Genomic DNA, 16,220 nt, shown 5'->3' on the forward strand with positions numbered 1-16,220 from the left:
TAGGCAGGAGGCAGCGGCAGGTAGCCCACACAGTGAAACGAGGCTGTTGCAGAAATCACTTAAAGGGAAAGCACCGCTCACACCTCCCAAAACAACAACACTACACTGCTGCGCATATGGCGTTTTTTTTAACTCAACCATACACGAATAATTGAACACATCACATCCCATTTTTTAATATGCAGTTTTTCCTGAAATATGTGTTGTGAACATGTTCTTGTCTGTGTTTGTTTGCACAACAGGGGGGGGGGGGGATCCACACCGCTGAATCCAGAGCTGGTCCATGCCTCTGGATTCAGATGATTGAAGAGCTTCACACGTAAAAAACATACCAAAGAAATCATACGAATGAATAGTTGAGGTGAGAAACCAAATATAGCAACAACCAAAATAACGCATGCACTGTAAAAGTATCATCTGTCTTTTAATGTTTGGTTTAAAGAAAAAGATGCCATGGCAAAATGCAAGAATCATAATTTATACAAGAACAGCAATGAGCACGGTAAGAAGCGTTTCATGGCGTGACTTGTTCAGACCTAATGTTACTTTTCAGAGGACACACGAAAGCTCAAATTTAAGATAAGATAAGAATGACTTTATTAGTCTCGCAATGGAGAAATTCCCGATTCACAGCAGCAAAGTTATATAAGGAAGATGATAGGGAGGGGCCAGCCAGGCAGCCTCCTCAGCCAGGGTTCTCTGCACCTCACACCTGAGACTCATCAGCTCATCACCCACCTGTTGCCTATCTGCTTGTTTGGACTGGTACAAATTGACTCACAGACCATTCCCCAGTGCAATTCCCAGTGCAAGTTTGTGCCGTCAGCACTCTGTTGCCAGTGACTCCTGCAGCTTCTTGTTCCTTGTGCAGACATTTCCTTGTGGACTCCTTGCGCTTCTCCCTGAGTGATTTTGTGACCACTCTTAAATAAACTACGCCAAGTGTTGGCTTCCACGATACCTGCCTGTTGTCGTGCTGTTGGGGTCACATCCAAACCCTAACAGAAGAAGTAGAACAACAAAATATAAGAGCTGCTGGAAAGGCAGCCACTCACGCGGCGCCATTTTGAAGTCGTAATAACAAAGTGTCCTTTCACCAGTGGATCTGGGTATGATAAAAAGATTAATTCACTTTAAATTTTCCACATTCCTTTTCAACATGGTAAAGAGAGAGCTCACTGAAAATGACAGTTACTTTCACTCATTCACTTCCAAAGACGTTTTTAAACGTCTTTTCAGACTTGGTCTAGAATTGGCTGGTATTGAATGAGTTAAAATGAAATATAACTGTTTCCTAACTACTAATGTTACTAACGCAACGTTAAAGCAGTTCATGATGCCTGTCGTCTTTACGATGGTGGTACAGTAATTGTATAAATATGCACCATTATTAACTTCTCCATGTGTTTGTCTGTGAACTGCAGTATGTTGCAACTGTGACAACACTTGGGGAAAAACAACATCAAATAATGTTTTTTACACCTTATTTACTTTCGTGAGAGAAACTGAAAATAACTAAACCCCAACAATCGGCCCAACGTTGATTTATTTTCATTAACGTGAGCAACCAGCAAATAATCTGCAACACGGAAAACTTAATTTACGATTACATCTTAACATATGAGGTGACTACTGTGCGTAAGAAGTTACCAAAAGTACAGTATCAAATATTATTCCAATGGGACAATCCGGTCAGTGTGTGCCACACAGACCCAAAAATCATTCACACGATACATTCAACATGCAAAAAAACTGGGGAGACGCCAGGCCCACACTGAATTAAGGGAAAAGGAACAAAACACAACAGAGGGAGGGGCCACAGAGCAAACGGCGTTTGTCTTGCTTTAATGAGAAAGAATCTAATCTTTTTCCCAAGGTCTCCTTTTCTGGTGACGAAGTGGTCCCTTAAAGAAAGACAGAATACAATTTATGGCTACATCACTTCATCTGAAAGACAAACATAAATCCTGAAGTTCTAATGCACGAGCATGCTTTCAAGAATCCTATCGCATGATTGTTCCCATTCGTCAAAACGATGGTGCCAATAACCACAAATCATTGAAATAATTCATTCAATATCAACTTCTACTTACAGAATACACTTTGGAGAGGTTGTTGAAAAGCACTTGGCCTGCGCTGACTTTGTTCCTCACCCCTCTTACGGTCCCGTTTTTGCTGCAAATATTGAGCCGCGTGTAGCTGAAGAGCTTCTCTCTCTTGGCACTGGCATATAAAAGCAGGTCATCGGGTTCGCCTCCATTCTCCTCCATCGAAGAGTCAACCACCAGGCCTTTCAGGTGGCTGTTGGCCTCGCTGGTGGGGGATGAGACTCTCCGCTGTGCCTCTGGACCGCCGCTTCTGTCCAAGTCCACAGGGTCAGACACCGACCCGCACCACCGTGTCTCATCCTTGAACACCTCAGCCAACACACGGCCGCTGTTGGCAGACGCTACTCTGAACCTGACCGTCCTCACTGTCTCCTCTTTGACTTTGGAGCCCTCCATTGGACCACCACAATACTTCACATTTCACACCCCAGTCAACAACACCGGACATACTCTTTCAATCTAAGAGGTAACAAATTAGTGCGCATATATCCAACAAAAACATCCCGACGTGCCAAAATGAACCGAAAATACCCAGAGTGCAAAAACCAGACACCAAACTGTTGAATAATAAATGAGCCTCTGTCATGGCAACAGCTAAAACGGGCAAACTGTAAACTGATCCATATCAGCATGTTCAATAATGGACTGGCCGTTTGCCAGGAGCAGATATCTGTGTCTTGTCTCGAAAAGACATATACCAGCACTCTGATAAACTGACACTGACCGAGTATTACCCCTCAAGAAACTACTGATGACCTTCTGCGCTAACTGCTCCATTGTAACTTTTGTTTGACCCTACAATCTGAAGAGTTTCTCACCCGGGTGCTCTACTGGACACTCATTATGTAAACGCCACGTTCAACAGGAGGGAAGCACTGTGGAAGAGTGGGTACGGTCAAAATCGATATTCAAAGGGGTCAAGTCTTGAGTAACTTGCATTTTTTAAACATACTTTGCAGTTTGGGATTTTTGATAATACTATTTTGCGTTGACTTTTTTTTTTTTTGGCTTTCATTTTTGTTTTCAGACCAGGTTTGTTAGTTTGTATTAGTTATTATTGATTTAACAATGATTTGCTTTAGTTTAATTTGTTTTCGTTTTTTCAATATATTGCCAAGTGCAAAAAAAAAACAACAACAACACTAAGTATTGTCTTATAAAGTCAAGTAAACAACTTGGTATGTGCATACAGCAATACCAAAAAAATACGAATCCAAAATGAACTTTGAAAGCTCGTGTGATATGCAACAGCTTTTTGTAGGACATCAATTTCATGTTGAAGATTGGATTTCGATGTCATATTAAGGTTGAATTGACATCAGATACCCTCTTTTTAAATTTTCCTCAGTTGTTTTTTACGATGGCCTGAAAATTGTGAGATGTACATTGTTTAGGTAGGTCATTCCCGAACAGTATGCCATGAGATCATCAGGCGTTCCCCCAGGAAATCATCCAAATTCACCAAATTGGTTGGGCAATTATCATTTTTCTCTCCATTTCATTCGTTCCTTTTTCTATGGCAGTGACAGGCAGCAGGACAATTACCGTAAAAGGTGTTCCGCATAAATAATTAACCGGAGTGCGCCACCTTTGTTTTATGATGTGCCAGAACCCAGGAATTTTTTCTAACATGAATGATGTGTCTTGCCTCAGTAAACAGTCTGGGGGGGAAAAGGTCAGGACTCTCAAGTTTGTTTTCCCGTACCAGCGATATACTTTTGAGTACCGGTACTTCCTGCCTGGGTCTGACACGTAAATCTCCTCCGGTGCTGTAGGTGGCAGTAGCACGCAGCTATTGAACATTAGCCAACGCACGAGTTCGTCATTCACGTGGGACAGATTAGTGTCAACATGGGGAAAAGAAGACACAATAAGCAACTTTTAACTAGTTTGTCTAAAAAACAGAAGAAACACTTGAAAGAGTTTGGAGAGGAACATCCATTTCACGACGTGTAAGTTGCAAAGGAAACGTCTAAAAGGCTGAAAATGGACGATTCTTAGTCTACTAGCTAAGTAAGATGTTGGTTTCTGTTCGGTATCTGGGTGGAAGCTTGTTTTCAGTACAGTATTGGCCAACACAGTACTGTATTACAATATCAACAGTGTCGGTGAAATGGTAGTAATTGTATAGTGTTGGAATTTGAGTTTTCTGCTCCGATATTTGATGCGATTTTGTAATTTCTTAGAACGTTTCCACAAGATACTGCAATTTCGTATGTTTCAGTTCTCATATTTTAACTTACCCTGATATGTTGTTTTTGCAGAGTCAATGATAAATCTTTAAGGACACAAGTAGTGGAACTGGTGAGTGATGCTATTCTCTTAAACCAGACCCGTGGGTCGTTGAAAAACGTGTGGCCTTTGTAACAACAAAATATTGCCTAGTAAATTCTAAACTAATAAAGTTAAGTAAAAAAAGCAACGCTTAAGATTTTTGCGTACATGATCGGTGTGTTAAATCCGATCTTTTTGTCTCCTCGTTCACATTACAAAAACAAATGTGTTTTCTAATGTGAACGCGACACATCCGCGATGTGACACGCATTCACACAAAACTGATCCCAAAAAAACAAAGTCCTATGGCGCATGATTTACAGAAGTAAATATGGCCCGTGTGTAGGGCTCATTTTGTCATCACATATCGCCAGAGTAGCGAGGTGGGAGAATGGTCGAAAGATTTTTGAGCCATGAGGCCATGCTCCTCGATCTCTCATTTAATGGCATGGCTCCTAAAGATGATGTCGCTTTGTTGCTACATGTAATGAATGAAGCGTCTGCATGTACAACTGTCACCACACATTTTTATTTTATTCTTTTATGTTTCAAGTGGGTTTAAATTTATGACAAATGTCAAGACAACAACTGTTACCGTATTTTCATGACCGAAAGGCACACTTAAAAGTCTTAGGTTTTCTCCAAAATGGAATCTATGAAATCTATGATTGCTGTTGTGTGACTTCGTTGAGGGGTCCGCTTGACTGTTGTGATGATGTGCTGTTCATATAGAGCAGGGGTGCCCAACCTTTTTTGTCCTAAGAGCTACTTTTCTAGGATCCAACCTCCGAATTCAAGGTCAAGTAATCCATGGTGCTTTCGTTTTATGAAACTGGGCCATCTATCGATTTGGTTAAGGATTAACCTACAGACAGCACTACTTTGCTCCTTCTATTTGCATTGCACTGCCAATCCCATCGTGAATGGCACCTTTTTCGACAACCGCAAGCAATAGTGTATTATCATAGACAACATTTACATTACATCCACAAAGACGCCTTCTGGGGTACTTCAGTGCTGATTTTCCTATTCCAATTGTTTTTCTTCCACCCCTCATGCTGGTATTTTCTAATTCAAGGCACCAAGTCCAGAACAGTCTGATGCTGAGCTGGATGATCCGGAGAAGGAAGAGGAAGAGGAGGACCCAGAGCAGAAAACAGCCTATCAGAAACTTCTTTCGACACTTAGTCAACCCAACCACAATGACCAAAGTGAAGAGGAGAGCACCGATGAAGAGGAGCTTGTTGACGAAGGCACGCTAAGAGTAAACTATGCGTATGGATTTTGATTATGCTCATTACCGTTGCAATAAGCAAAGTGTTATTTGTAGAAAACTGTGCTGGTGTTGACCAAGATGATGGCGATGAAGAGGCTGGGGATGAGGAAGAAACAGAAGACTCTGGTGTAGCACTTTCTCAGTCATTAGAAGGAGAGGAGGAGGAAACACGGGGTGAAGAATTCATTGACAAGGAGAATGAGTCCCAATTCTGCTTGGACACCAACTTGATTGAGAGAGGGCTCGAGGAGGTTGTTGATGTTGCTGACCAAGACAAAGGTGAGGAGCAACGAAGAAACAAGTTGATTTGATATTTTTCAGAACTTGAAGAATAAGGCATGTACTGAATGTATACTTTGTACTTCCAGATATGTTTTTCCAGCATCTGGGAACCGAGCTGAGTGAAGATGATGTGCAAAAAATTACATCAGGCAGCAAAGCAAAGGCCCAGATCACGGTACTCACTTAAACATAATCTGCACAGTATGATTTTAAATCTTTTGTTTAAAAATTCTTTTGTTGTTGCTTTATTTTGCTGAACTCAGTGGCCCAAATTTGGCTCGCTTCTCTGCATCACTCCCTTGGAGAGGTTCGGCCCCATCAGCTCTTCCAAAGACACTGAGCTCCCAGCCCTCCACAAACTCTTGGAAGCCAGTTGCAAGAATATGAACGTGTCTGGAAACTCCAAGGATGAAGCTGAGGAGGCGAGCCCTCTCCAGCTGGAGCTGTTGGCTCTCATGGGAACATACAAAGACCTCTACCATTCAGAGACTTGCCCTTTGAAGGTGGGCCCACAGGTTCGAAGCGCTTACTGCCTCCATGTTCTCAACCACGTGCTGAAAGCCAACTCCAGCGTCTTGGCTCACAATGCTCAGCTCAAAGAGCATCAGCAGCAGGCAAAGCGTGGAGAAGTATTACAAGATGAACTAAGAGACCAAGGTCTAACCCGGCCTAAGGTAAATACTCGCTACAGTCAGTGAAAACTTTTTCTTTACAGGTAGCTAACAGTGTTAATTCTTGTGCCAAATCTCTTGCAATCAAAAATTCTCTGTCGAATTTGAAAGGGAAAAAAACACAAGTTGGATGTACAGTTGTGATCATTGGCCGATTTTCAGTTCATGTTACCAAAGCTGTGGGTTTAGTACAAGCACTATCTAAGTTTTTTGTTTCCATTGCCCCAAGTTATCAAAACCAGTAAATCAACAGTAAGAATTCATTTTGTAACTTTCATTCTGTCCATCCATCCATTTTTAATACCACTTATCCTGTTCAGGGTCAAAAGATGCCTGGAGCTATTACTTTGCCCTTTATTTTAGTGACGATAGTGCACAGTCATAGCCATGAATGTACTTGTGTAGTATGAAGACACTAAATATGATATTATCACTAAAACCTAGCACACTGTATTACATGAGGGTCATTCAATAAACAAGGTGATTTTTTTGTTTTGGTATAAGGACTTGTAATACGGATAGAAGCTTACTTAACTCTTTCATTCCACAAGACGTACTTGTATGTCTTTTTAAAATTAGGCCCCGCTTACCAAGGACATACTTGTACGTCTAAGTCTTTTTTCTGCGTCATAGAGAGGAGGAGGGTCTGATGCAATCTGTGAATGAAAATTAGCCGTTTGCATTGTAAATCATGTAAAAAAAGTGACCAGTAGGTGGCAGTGGTGCCCCACCTGCTTGAAATGCATGCTTTTACAAAAAAGCTCTTTTTCTCAGTCTTTTGCCCAGGAATGACCATTTTCATGAAACATAGCCATTTTGTAATGCCGATTGCTGAAGAATGGAAAAGGATAGAAACACATTTTCTTTTTTCTGCTGAATGAAGAGTGTTCAAACTTTAATTTGGTAGGCTCCATGTTTATCTAGCATTTGAACCAAATATTCTGTGGGCCTTGCAAGATCAGTCAAAATCCAGTAAAACGCTGGGATTGAATGAGTTTTTAAAAAGTTCAACATAGTCTCCCAGCACTGTCACACACTTCTCCCATCTGTGCACAAGCTTTCATATGGCCTCAGCATAAAAATCTTTGGACTGATGTTTGAACCAGTCGCTCACAACACTTTTGACTTCATCGTCACTTTCAAAATTCGTGCCAACTACCATGAACTGTTGAGGCAGGTCAAGAAAGACATCAAGAACAAACGCAAGTGTCATCTGTCTGAAGGGGTCATCTTGCATCATGACGACGCAAAGCCTCACACAGTAGCCCAAACGCTGCAGACCATCAACGAGCTGGGCTGGGAACTGCTCCCTCATCCCCCATACAGCCCAGACCTTGCTCCTTCAGACTTTCACCTGTTTGCTCTCATACATGCATTCACGAGAGGCACAAAGTTTCAAAGTGACTATGAAGTCAAACATGATGTGAGTGACTGGCTGAGACATCAGTCCAACTATTTTTACGCTGAGGGACTATGGAAACTTGTGCACAGATGGGAAAATTGCGTGACAGTTCAGGGAGACTACGTTGAAATAAAAAAAAGTAAGCTTCTATCTGTATTAGAAGTCCTTATACGAAAAAAAAAATCACCTTATTTATTGAATGACCCTCATATTATAAATATATGGGGCCAGTAACACTTCTCTCAGCGTCGCCACGTATAAAACTTGAAGTCAGACCATGGATCAAGGCCAACTTACTCACGATCCTAATGAGGACAAGCACTCCAGAAAACAGATGGATGGCAGAATCTTTGTGTCTATTTAATCCTGCGTGACTTTAACGCATGATGTTATAACCTGGCAGGTCCTGATTCTTGTGCCCTTCCGAGGTGGAGTTCTGCATATCGTCCACACTCTCATCAGTTTGCTGGAGAGCAAAGGCAAGAAGGTGGTGGTCAGCAACAAGAAGCGCTTCAAAGACGAGTACGGGCAGGGCTCGGATGATAAACCGGCCAACCTGCGCAGACCGGACGATTACCACGCCATCTTCTCGGGCAATGTGGACGATCACTTCAGGATAGGTGCAGCTGAAGCAAAAAGAGCCACACGACTCCACCCTTTTTGATTTTCTGTCTGATGCGGCGCTCGCTGTCTCTCTTCAGGTGTCTCCATAATCAAGGGCAACATACGCCTCTACTCCCCCTTCTACCAATCCGACATCATCATTGCATCCCCACTGGGCCTCCGCACAGTAATGGGAGTGGAAGGAGAATATAAGAGGGACTTTGACTTCCTCTCCTCCATCCAGATACTAGTAGTCGACCAGGCTGATGTCTTCCTCATGCAGAACTGGGAACACGTCTTGGTAGGAATACTCTCGCCCTCTGAACTTAAGTCTAGGCTTCTGGTTCATACTAGCGGTACGTCAGCTCTATCCATCAATCTACCCGTCATTTTTCTCTTTTCTGGTTCGGTTCATGAGCGCTGGAGCTGAAACGGTCCAGACCGGGCCCATCATTTAAATATGTGTTCGAAATGCGTCTTCAAGCTGTGCAATAAGTTGAAACCAAATCTTCAGGAACATGAAGGAAATCTTTGTCTCTCGTGATGTTTTTACAGCTCCTGGTAGATTCCATGAGGTATTATTGATTGATAGTTTACATTACTGTTAAATGGCATTCTCTTTGTTAAATGTTATTTTTTTTTCTTCATTGGTGTCTTATTGTTTAGTTTTCTTTCATTTGACTTGTTTGCTTCAGTGTATAACTACTTCTTCTCCCTCCATCAGCATGTGATGAAACACATGAACCTGCAGCCATTGGAGTCACATGGAGTGGACTTTTCTAGGGTGCGAATGTGGAATCTCAACAACTGGGCCAGGCATTACCGGCAAACACTTGTGTTCAGTTCCATCCCGGACCCTCAGATCAACAATATCCTCGCCAAACAATGTGCCAACTACCGTGGACAGGTTCTCTCCCTCATAGGCCTAATTTTTGTTGAACAGACCCAAAATAGAAATGGAAAGTGATTACTCATAACAGTGTTTCCCAACATTTATTGAGCCAAGGCACCCATTTTACATGAGAAAAATTGCATGTGCATAACACACCGCCAAACAAAAAAAACTGAAATGATGATCTTGTCTCAATTTACTCACAGACAGACTTACTCAGTTTCAAATCTGTCTGCCTGTTTAATCAAACACAAAGGCGATATACTCACAGGAAGCAATGACTTTGGGGTGGACAAAGCTTTATTGTACCTTCTGCCATCTCATGAAATAGCATTTCATGGTTTTCCCTTTCACGACACATTGCTGGCACAGATAGATGAACAATGATATCTATCCATGATCCGAGGCGCTTTATTCTCATGAGGGTCATGGGTGTGCTCGAGCCTATCCCAGCTGTCTTCGGGCATGCGGGCGGGGTACACCCTGAACAGGTTCCCAGCCATACACGGGGCACACAGAGACAAACGACCATTCTGACTCACAATCCCACCTAGGGACAATGCAGAGCAGCAAAGATGGGGCGAGTTTTAGACCTCTCTCTACTCCAGCACACCTGATTCAGAGCTTGCTGATGAGCTGATCGTTTGAATCGGGTGTGTGAAGTACAAAGAGATCTAAAACAGGCAGGATATGGCCCTCGACGAACCAAGTTCTCTATCTCTGACGTTGCGTGTTAACCTACCATTAACCTACCATGTTTGTTTTTTGAATGTGAGGAAACCAGAATACCCGGAGAAAACCCACGCAGGCGTAGGGAGAGCATACACACAGGAACCCCAGGGGCCCGCAATCCAAACCCGGACCTCTGCATTGTGAGGCGGATTTGCTAATCAGTCGACTACCGTGCCGCCTGAACAAAAATCCAATTGAAATTCACGAGTCGTAATTTTTGCATGACATGAAATAGACTAATTTTATTGCGGCACCTCGGTGATGTCTCATAGCCCACTGGAGTGCCACGATGGTTGGGAATCACTGTTTTATCAAATCACACCATGATCATTTCTTATTGTCTAATTAAAAAAAAATCAACTTTGAATTTTATGGCTGCAACACGTTCCAAAAAAGCTTGGATAGGGTCATGTTTATTATTGTGTGACCTCACCTTTTTCCTAAACATATGAGAAGTTAGTATGCTAAATGTTGAAGCTTTGTAGCTGGAAGTCTTTTTTTTTTTCAATTCTTGCTTGATGTACAGCTTCGGCTGTTCCAACAGTCCGCTTGGAATATTCTCTCGTTTGATGTTTTCCCCCAGATCTCAGTTAAGAACATCCCCAAAACAGGTTCCATCTGCCAAGTTCTTGTTCAGCTGCCCCACGTCTTCCAAATGTTCTCCTCTGACAGCTTCCTGAATCATGATGCACGGTAAGGGTGAACCATCCCGGCAATTGTTTTACCACCCACTTGACGTGATGAAATTGTTCTCCATTCAGGCATCACAAAATATTACATTAAAATAGTATTTTGAATAATTTTACATTGATTTCAGATGGCAAAAATAAAAACTTAAGAAAGCATGTTTTGCTGGATTGAAATATTTAAACCATTTTGGCAAGCGGCTACCACTGTTAAAAAAAGTGGTGGTGGGGGGGGAAATGTGTCCATGTGTTTAACTCTCTGTTTCCCTCCGTCTCATGTTTAATCCTCACTAAAAGGTAATGTCTGCAGGGTGGAATTACAGTATCACATTCCCGGCATTGGTAGCCCCAGCAGTTACTTAATTTACGGGTTATGGCATACCTTTGTCACTGATTGATTAGCGATTTTTATTTATTTATGTATTTATTTTTGTCTCTGCTTCCTTTAGGTTTCAGTTCTTTGTCGATAAAGTGCTGCCTCAATACAGGGACTCTGTCATGTCGCACACGCTGATCTACATTCCCTCTTATTTCGACTATGTGCGGTTGCGCAACTACTTGAAGAAACAGGAGATGAACTTTGTAAGCGTGTGCGAGTATTCCAGCAAATCGGAGGTGTCTCGAGCAAGGCACTTCTTCCTGAAAGGCGATAAACAGTTCATGCTATTCACCGAACGCTTCCACTTCTACAAGCGGTGAGTGCTCTCGTCGGGTGGGTTTTGATGCGACGGGGCTTCTGTTTTATTTCCTGCTGTGACAATGCTTAACACACCTAGTTAATGTTTTGGTCAGGTTTATAGTCTGCAGTAAAACAAGATGGTTCTGCTTTTATCTATGTCATGAGATGACAATCCCACGGGCACCCGCAGTGTTGCTCGCTGATGGCTAATTTGCCATTACATGGCAAAGGAAACATCCAGAAGATTTGCTATAAGCAGATACCAGTCAATTAGAATTTGAGACCTAAATTACCGTACTTTCCACATAAGGCGGACCTAAAAGCATTCAATTTTCTCAAAAGCCGACAGTGAGCCTTATAATTCGATGCACCTTTTATATGGATCACCATTCTGATTTCTTGGATGGAGTATTTTAAATGTTCTGTAAATCGCTTTGTATCAGCCTTAGCAGTTCTGAAAGCGCTATAAAATTGTATTGTATTGTACTCACTTTAGCATAGCTCCATCTAGTGGCTCACTTTAGCATAGCTCCATCTAGTGGATGCATAGCGCAACTGCAACCACTATTGTAGCTTCTATTCTATGCCTTATAATGCGACGCGCCATATATATGAAAACGGTTTTAAAATATGCCATTCATTGAAGCTGTGCCTTATACTCCGAAGCGCCTTCTAGTGCAGAAACTACGGTCACCCTTAATGCAACACAAGAAACTGTATGAAAATTATCCAATGGGACCTTTTAAGTCAATGACTGATTGCTCATTTGTGGCTCTTGCTGCCTTCGCTTTTGTCTGCAGTAATTGAAAAACAAGCTCTATTTGCCTTGAGATCAGACCACTGACTTGGTTAGTGAAAAGAAAACCAGTGTTGTTGCCTCCAAATTGTTTTGAGTCGCTTCTTTGAACCGAATGTTAAAAACTTTAGGTTTGCATAGAAAATTAAAACTTTTTTCCCCCCTCTTCTTCAGGTACACCATCAAAGGGATTCAGAATCTGATATTCTACGGCCTTCCCTCCTTCCCGCATTTCTACAGTGAGGTGTGCAACATGCTCACAGCGGGGGCTCAGGGGGAGGAAGCAAGTTGGACGTGCATGGCCCTGTACTCTCGCTTTGATGCCCACAAACTGGCTGCCATCACTGGTGCCCAACGAGCCGGACAAATGCTGCACTCCAGCAAGAGCCTTCACCTCTTTGTTACAGGAGGGGAAGATAAGTCCTTCTGAATGAGCTGGCCAGTGAAAACTGTTTGGGCTGCTGAGTGGGACTTGATCGCATGCCAGGTGCAACAGCTGATGATGCGTAATCGGTCACAGAAGTCCATAAACAATGTGGAACATCATGTCTGTGGTTTGAGTTGTTAGCTTTATTGCCGCAAGGTGATGCCACGTTCACAGAAGTTTCAAAAATTAGCAAATAAATGTTTGACTGTCTTGATTAACATCCACAGTGTGGCGTGTTCACATGGCATTTGCATCCCAGAGACCATATGACCTCCTGTATGCAGCAATACTGTCTTATTCTTGATACCTTTTGGCAAACTAAATACATTCTATGTCCTACTCACTTAATTATTAATTTGTGGGCTGCTGTGAGCAGGAACTTGGCCACCGAATTCTCATATGTCTCCAGTTGAAAGAACGGTGCAAGACGGCAACCACCATCATGGAAGATGAGACACAAAAGCTCAGCCTCAAGCGTGAAGTGGGCCTGATGGGAGCTGTGTCCCTCATTGGCGAGACAAGGATTAGCTCTGCCGGTGTGGTTGGCATCTCACTTGGTTTCGCTCAGTACGTTGTGGCGCCCTTCTACTCCGGTTGCGCTCGTCAAGTGTGTGGCCGCAGCTGCTGGTAGTTATCATCGTGGGAGGTATTGTCATGCTCATCAGAGGACATACTGAAAACTTGCAAGACTCCTTTGAAAACTCAAATATCGCCATCAGTCCAATTGGAATTGCTTTCTACCAGGGCTTGTGGGCATATGACGGTTGGAATAATCTCAACTATGTGAGGAATAATCTCAACTACCGGTATGTGACAGAGGATTTAACGTCTAGAGGTACAGTAAGTCACTCAAGCTTTTCAGTCGACATACAGAACAGTAGCTGATGTAAAGACAGCCTTCATGTTGTCTTTTGCCCGTCACCATACAAATGTTTATCATTGTCGAAAAAACAGCTTTTCTTCAAACCATAAAGCCACTTGTAAAAAGGTGTCCAAATGTAAAGATTATATCCAGGGGACATTGCACCTTGTTTGATGGGCTAGGTTAAGGCGACCCACAGGCTGCATGTGACATCCCCTCACACTTGGAGTGGCCCTTGATTAATTTCTGGGGAGGGGACTAGTGGAGCAGTTTTAAGTTGGAATAACAGTGCTCACCACTCATCACTTAAGAAGGGCTCTAAGCCAAAACTAGTCCTCCTCCAGAGAAAAAGAGACCATGGGTCATTCAAGAAGCCGGGACCAAATTAGGTCAAGAAAACATGTTTTGGGTAAAAATGAAGCGGATTATGCATCCGGGATTTAAACACAAACCCATTTGCTTCGATACACTGGTTTAATGAAACACTGATCTCAAAATGACATAAGCAGCAATTATTATTTATTTATTTTTTATTACAAGAACCGTTAACAGTTCATTTGAAATACATGAGGAGTTATTAAATGTCCTCTAAAAACATGGATATAGTCAAAGCTCACTCGTGTTACAAGCACGCGTGGTGTTGAGATAGATCCCGATGCAAAGGGGGGTGAATTCTCCTGCCCTATGCTGCAGTTATGTTTACAGGTGATTGACTTGTATGATTTGGAGTATTTTGAATGACATGCAGGCCCCTGTAGTAAATTGATTTTTGCGAAGGCATGCACAAAATGAGCGATTGCTCTTAAAATCGGTTTGCTGTGAAGCAGCGTTGTGCCGGGAATTTTTATCTGAGAGCCCATGGCGAAGGGAGGTGATTTTTTTTTGGTTTGCTTCGAAGCCTTAGTAGTTCAGGAGTAGATCTTTTTGAATTTGATCATTAAAAAATAAAATACTCTACTGACCATTCATTTAAAACAAACAAAAAAAAACCCCACATCTGATCCAGACAGGCAAGTGTGAGGCCCAATGTGCCGAAGAAAAAAAATTGGGGCCCCTTCCATCATATAGGTTGCCCATCCCTGGGATAGTAGACATCCATATATTAAAAGTAAAACATAAATAGATGCAAGTAAAATGTTAATTGCTCTGACTGAACTACTACTAGGGGAACAGTGTGAAGTATGCGTTGGCATGTGTGCCTCGCATTCAAGAGGTTCTGGGTTTGTGTCAGGTTCATCAATTTGACACTTAGACATAAAACACAAGAAGGAGACTGGAAATTCAATTCTGGTACCAAGGGGGAACGAGGAGAAGCGTTGGTTTCAGTTCTCGGTACGTCACCCAAGGATCTCCCCACTCGCCCTCTCATTTATGGGGAATCTAATACATGGGTGTGTCCAACCTAAAGGATGAGGGCTATTGAAGACACACTGAACTTGTTTGACTATGTGTGTTTGTGTATCTGAGTGAAAATTACGTACATGTGTATAATCATTACAAAAACACCCACGTTGCAGCTGGTGTTGACAGTTCCGTCCACGTCCGACCTTACTCCTGTTTAGTCATAATACTTAGCTCTTCCCAACCACTTCCTCGGAAAGGTGGTTGCGTCCCTAAACTGCCACACAGTGCACTAAGCATTCTTGATCATAAATGTGAGCATATAATGATTAAAAGCATTATATTTTTATTAAAAGCATAAGCGTTCTTCATTGCAAGCATAATCAATTTATCATTAATTATATGCAAATGTATGATCACTAAAAACAATCAACTGTCAACAGTTTGAATCTTAACTCCGGCCTTTATTTTGTCCCTGCATCTTCTCGCAATGCTTGCATGAGTTTAACAAATGCTTCTCATGGTTAAAAAAAAAAGAAAAATTCATGTGAAGTTGAGAAAATACAATCTTGTAAAAAGGAGTACTGTAGTCCCCCACATGTTTGTCAATAGTTTACTTTTTTTTTAACTTCTTGACAAGCTGCCACAATGAACAATGCGGTAAACAGTAGATAGCGTGCATTTACGGTTCTCTCAAAAGAACTGAATACACGGCCATTATTGCCGCAACTGCAGGCAATAAAAGGGAATACACACCACACACATGAAACGGTCCAATTTGGGGGCCATTTAGCCGTTTTCCAGGCGTCATGTGACTCCTCAGTGTTGTTAGGTCTCATGTGTAAATGGAGAGCATATGGGTTAAATTTTGGTGTCATTGTTCTCAACCACTCATACCGGTGACTGAAAGTTCAATATGGTTGATCATGGCTAAGAACTCTGAGGATCCATCCATTATTTGATGCACTTTATCCTCACAAGGGTGGCATGGGGCGCTCGCTCAAGGCAACCCCGGCGCTGGACAGCGATCCGTGGGCTGGAAGAGCCATCTGCCCGAACACCGGCAATACTTGATTGGTTCTTATTGTAGCCTGGAGAACCCTTCTTTTGTTCCCTCTTGTTGTGTCACCGCGTAAACAACGTCTGCCATTGTCAATGCTTGGCCCCTCCATCCAACCATCCATTTTCT

The 16,220-nt window shown here is 42.4% G+C and overlaps 2 protein-coding genes and 1 long non-coding RNA gene across 3 annotated transcripts; 2 read left to right on the forward strand and 1 right to left on the reverse strand.

Annotated features, from left to right (window-relative positions):
* The first annotated feature begins 176 nt into the window (after window positions 1-176).
* Window positions 177-2,377, forward strand: LOC127614571 (uncharacterized). The gene is made up of 3 exons (XR_007966615.1): window positions 177-361; window positions 443-502; window positions 2,238-2,377. It is a non-coding gene; the product is annotated as an uncharacterized LOC127614571 (long non-coding RNA).
* Window positions 1,528-3,045, reverse strand: grxcr1b (glutaredoxin and cysteine rich domain containing 1 b). The gene is made up of 2 exons (XM_052085875.1): window positions 2,094-3,045; window positions 1,528-1,904 (listed from the first exon to the last, which is right to left on the reverse strand). The coding sequence occupies exons 1-2, from the start codon at window positions 2,502-2,504 to the stop codon at window positions 1,860-1,862; spliced, it is 456 nt and encodes a 151-aa protein (XP_051941835.1). The 5' UTR covers window positions 2,505-3,045; the 3' UTR covers window positions 1,528-1,859.
* An 805-nt stretch (window positions 3,046-3,850) lies between these two features.
* On the forward strand, window positions 3,851-13,048 carry utp25 (UTP25 small subunit processor component). Its single transcript, XM_052085725.1, has 12 exons — window positions 3,851-4,060; window positions 4,373-4,412; window positions 5,461-5,635; window positions 5,713-5,937; window positions 6,027-6,115; window positions 6,204-6,614; window positions 8,417-8,633; window positions 8,715-8,917; window positions 9,341-9,523; window positions 10,824-10,933; window positions 11,376-11,621; window positions 12,576-13,048. Exons 1-12 carry the CDS (start codon window positions 3,960-3,962, stop codon window positions 12,829-12,831), a joined length of 2,256 nt encoding a protein of 751 aa, XP_051941685.1. The 5' UTR covers window positions 3,851-3,959; the 3' UTR covers window positions 12,832-13,048.
* Window positions 13,049-16,220: the final 3,172 nt, after the last annotated feature.

The sequence above is a fragment of the Hippocampus zosterae genome, chromosome 14, assembly GCF_025434085.1.
Source record: "Hippocampus zosterae strain Florida chromosome 14, ASM2543408v3, whole genome shotgun sequence".
Lineage (NCBI taxonomy): Eukaryota > Metazoa > Chordata > Actinopteri > Syngnathiformes > Syngnathidae > Hippocampus > Hippocampus zosterae.

Bases quoted from the DNA above. Each gene is read 5' to 3' on its own strand.
- grxcr1b (XM_052085875.1), bottom strand. From the start codon at position 2,504: ATGGAGGGCTCCAAAGTCAAAGAGGAGACAGTGAGGACGGTCAGGTTC. The intron at 1,905-2,093 runs GTAAGTAGAAGT...TCTTTCTTTAAG, and splicing joins ACCTCTCCAAAGTGTATTCT to GGACCACTTCGTCACCAGAA.
- utp25 (XM_052085725.1), top strand. From the start codon at position 3,960: ATGGGGAAAAGAAGACACAATAAGCAACTTTTAACTAGTTTGTCTAAA. The intron at 4,061-4,372 runs GTAAGTTGCAAA...TTGTTTTTGCAG, and splicing joins GAACATCCATTTCACGACGT to AGTCAATGATAAATCTTTAA. The intron at 8,634-8,714 runs GTGCAGCTGAAG...GTCTCTCTTCAG, and splicing joins GGACGATCACTTCAGGATAG to GTGTCTCCATAATCAAGGGC.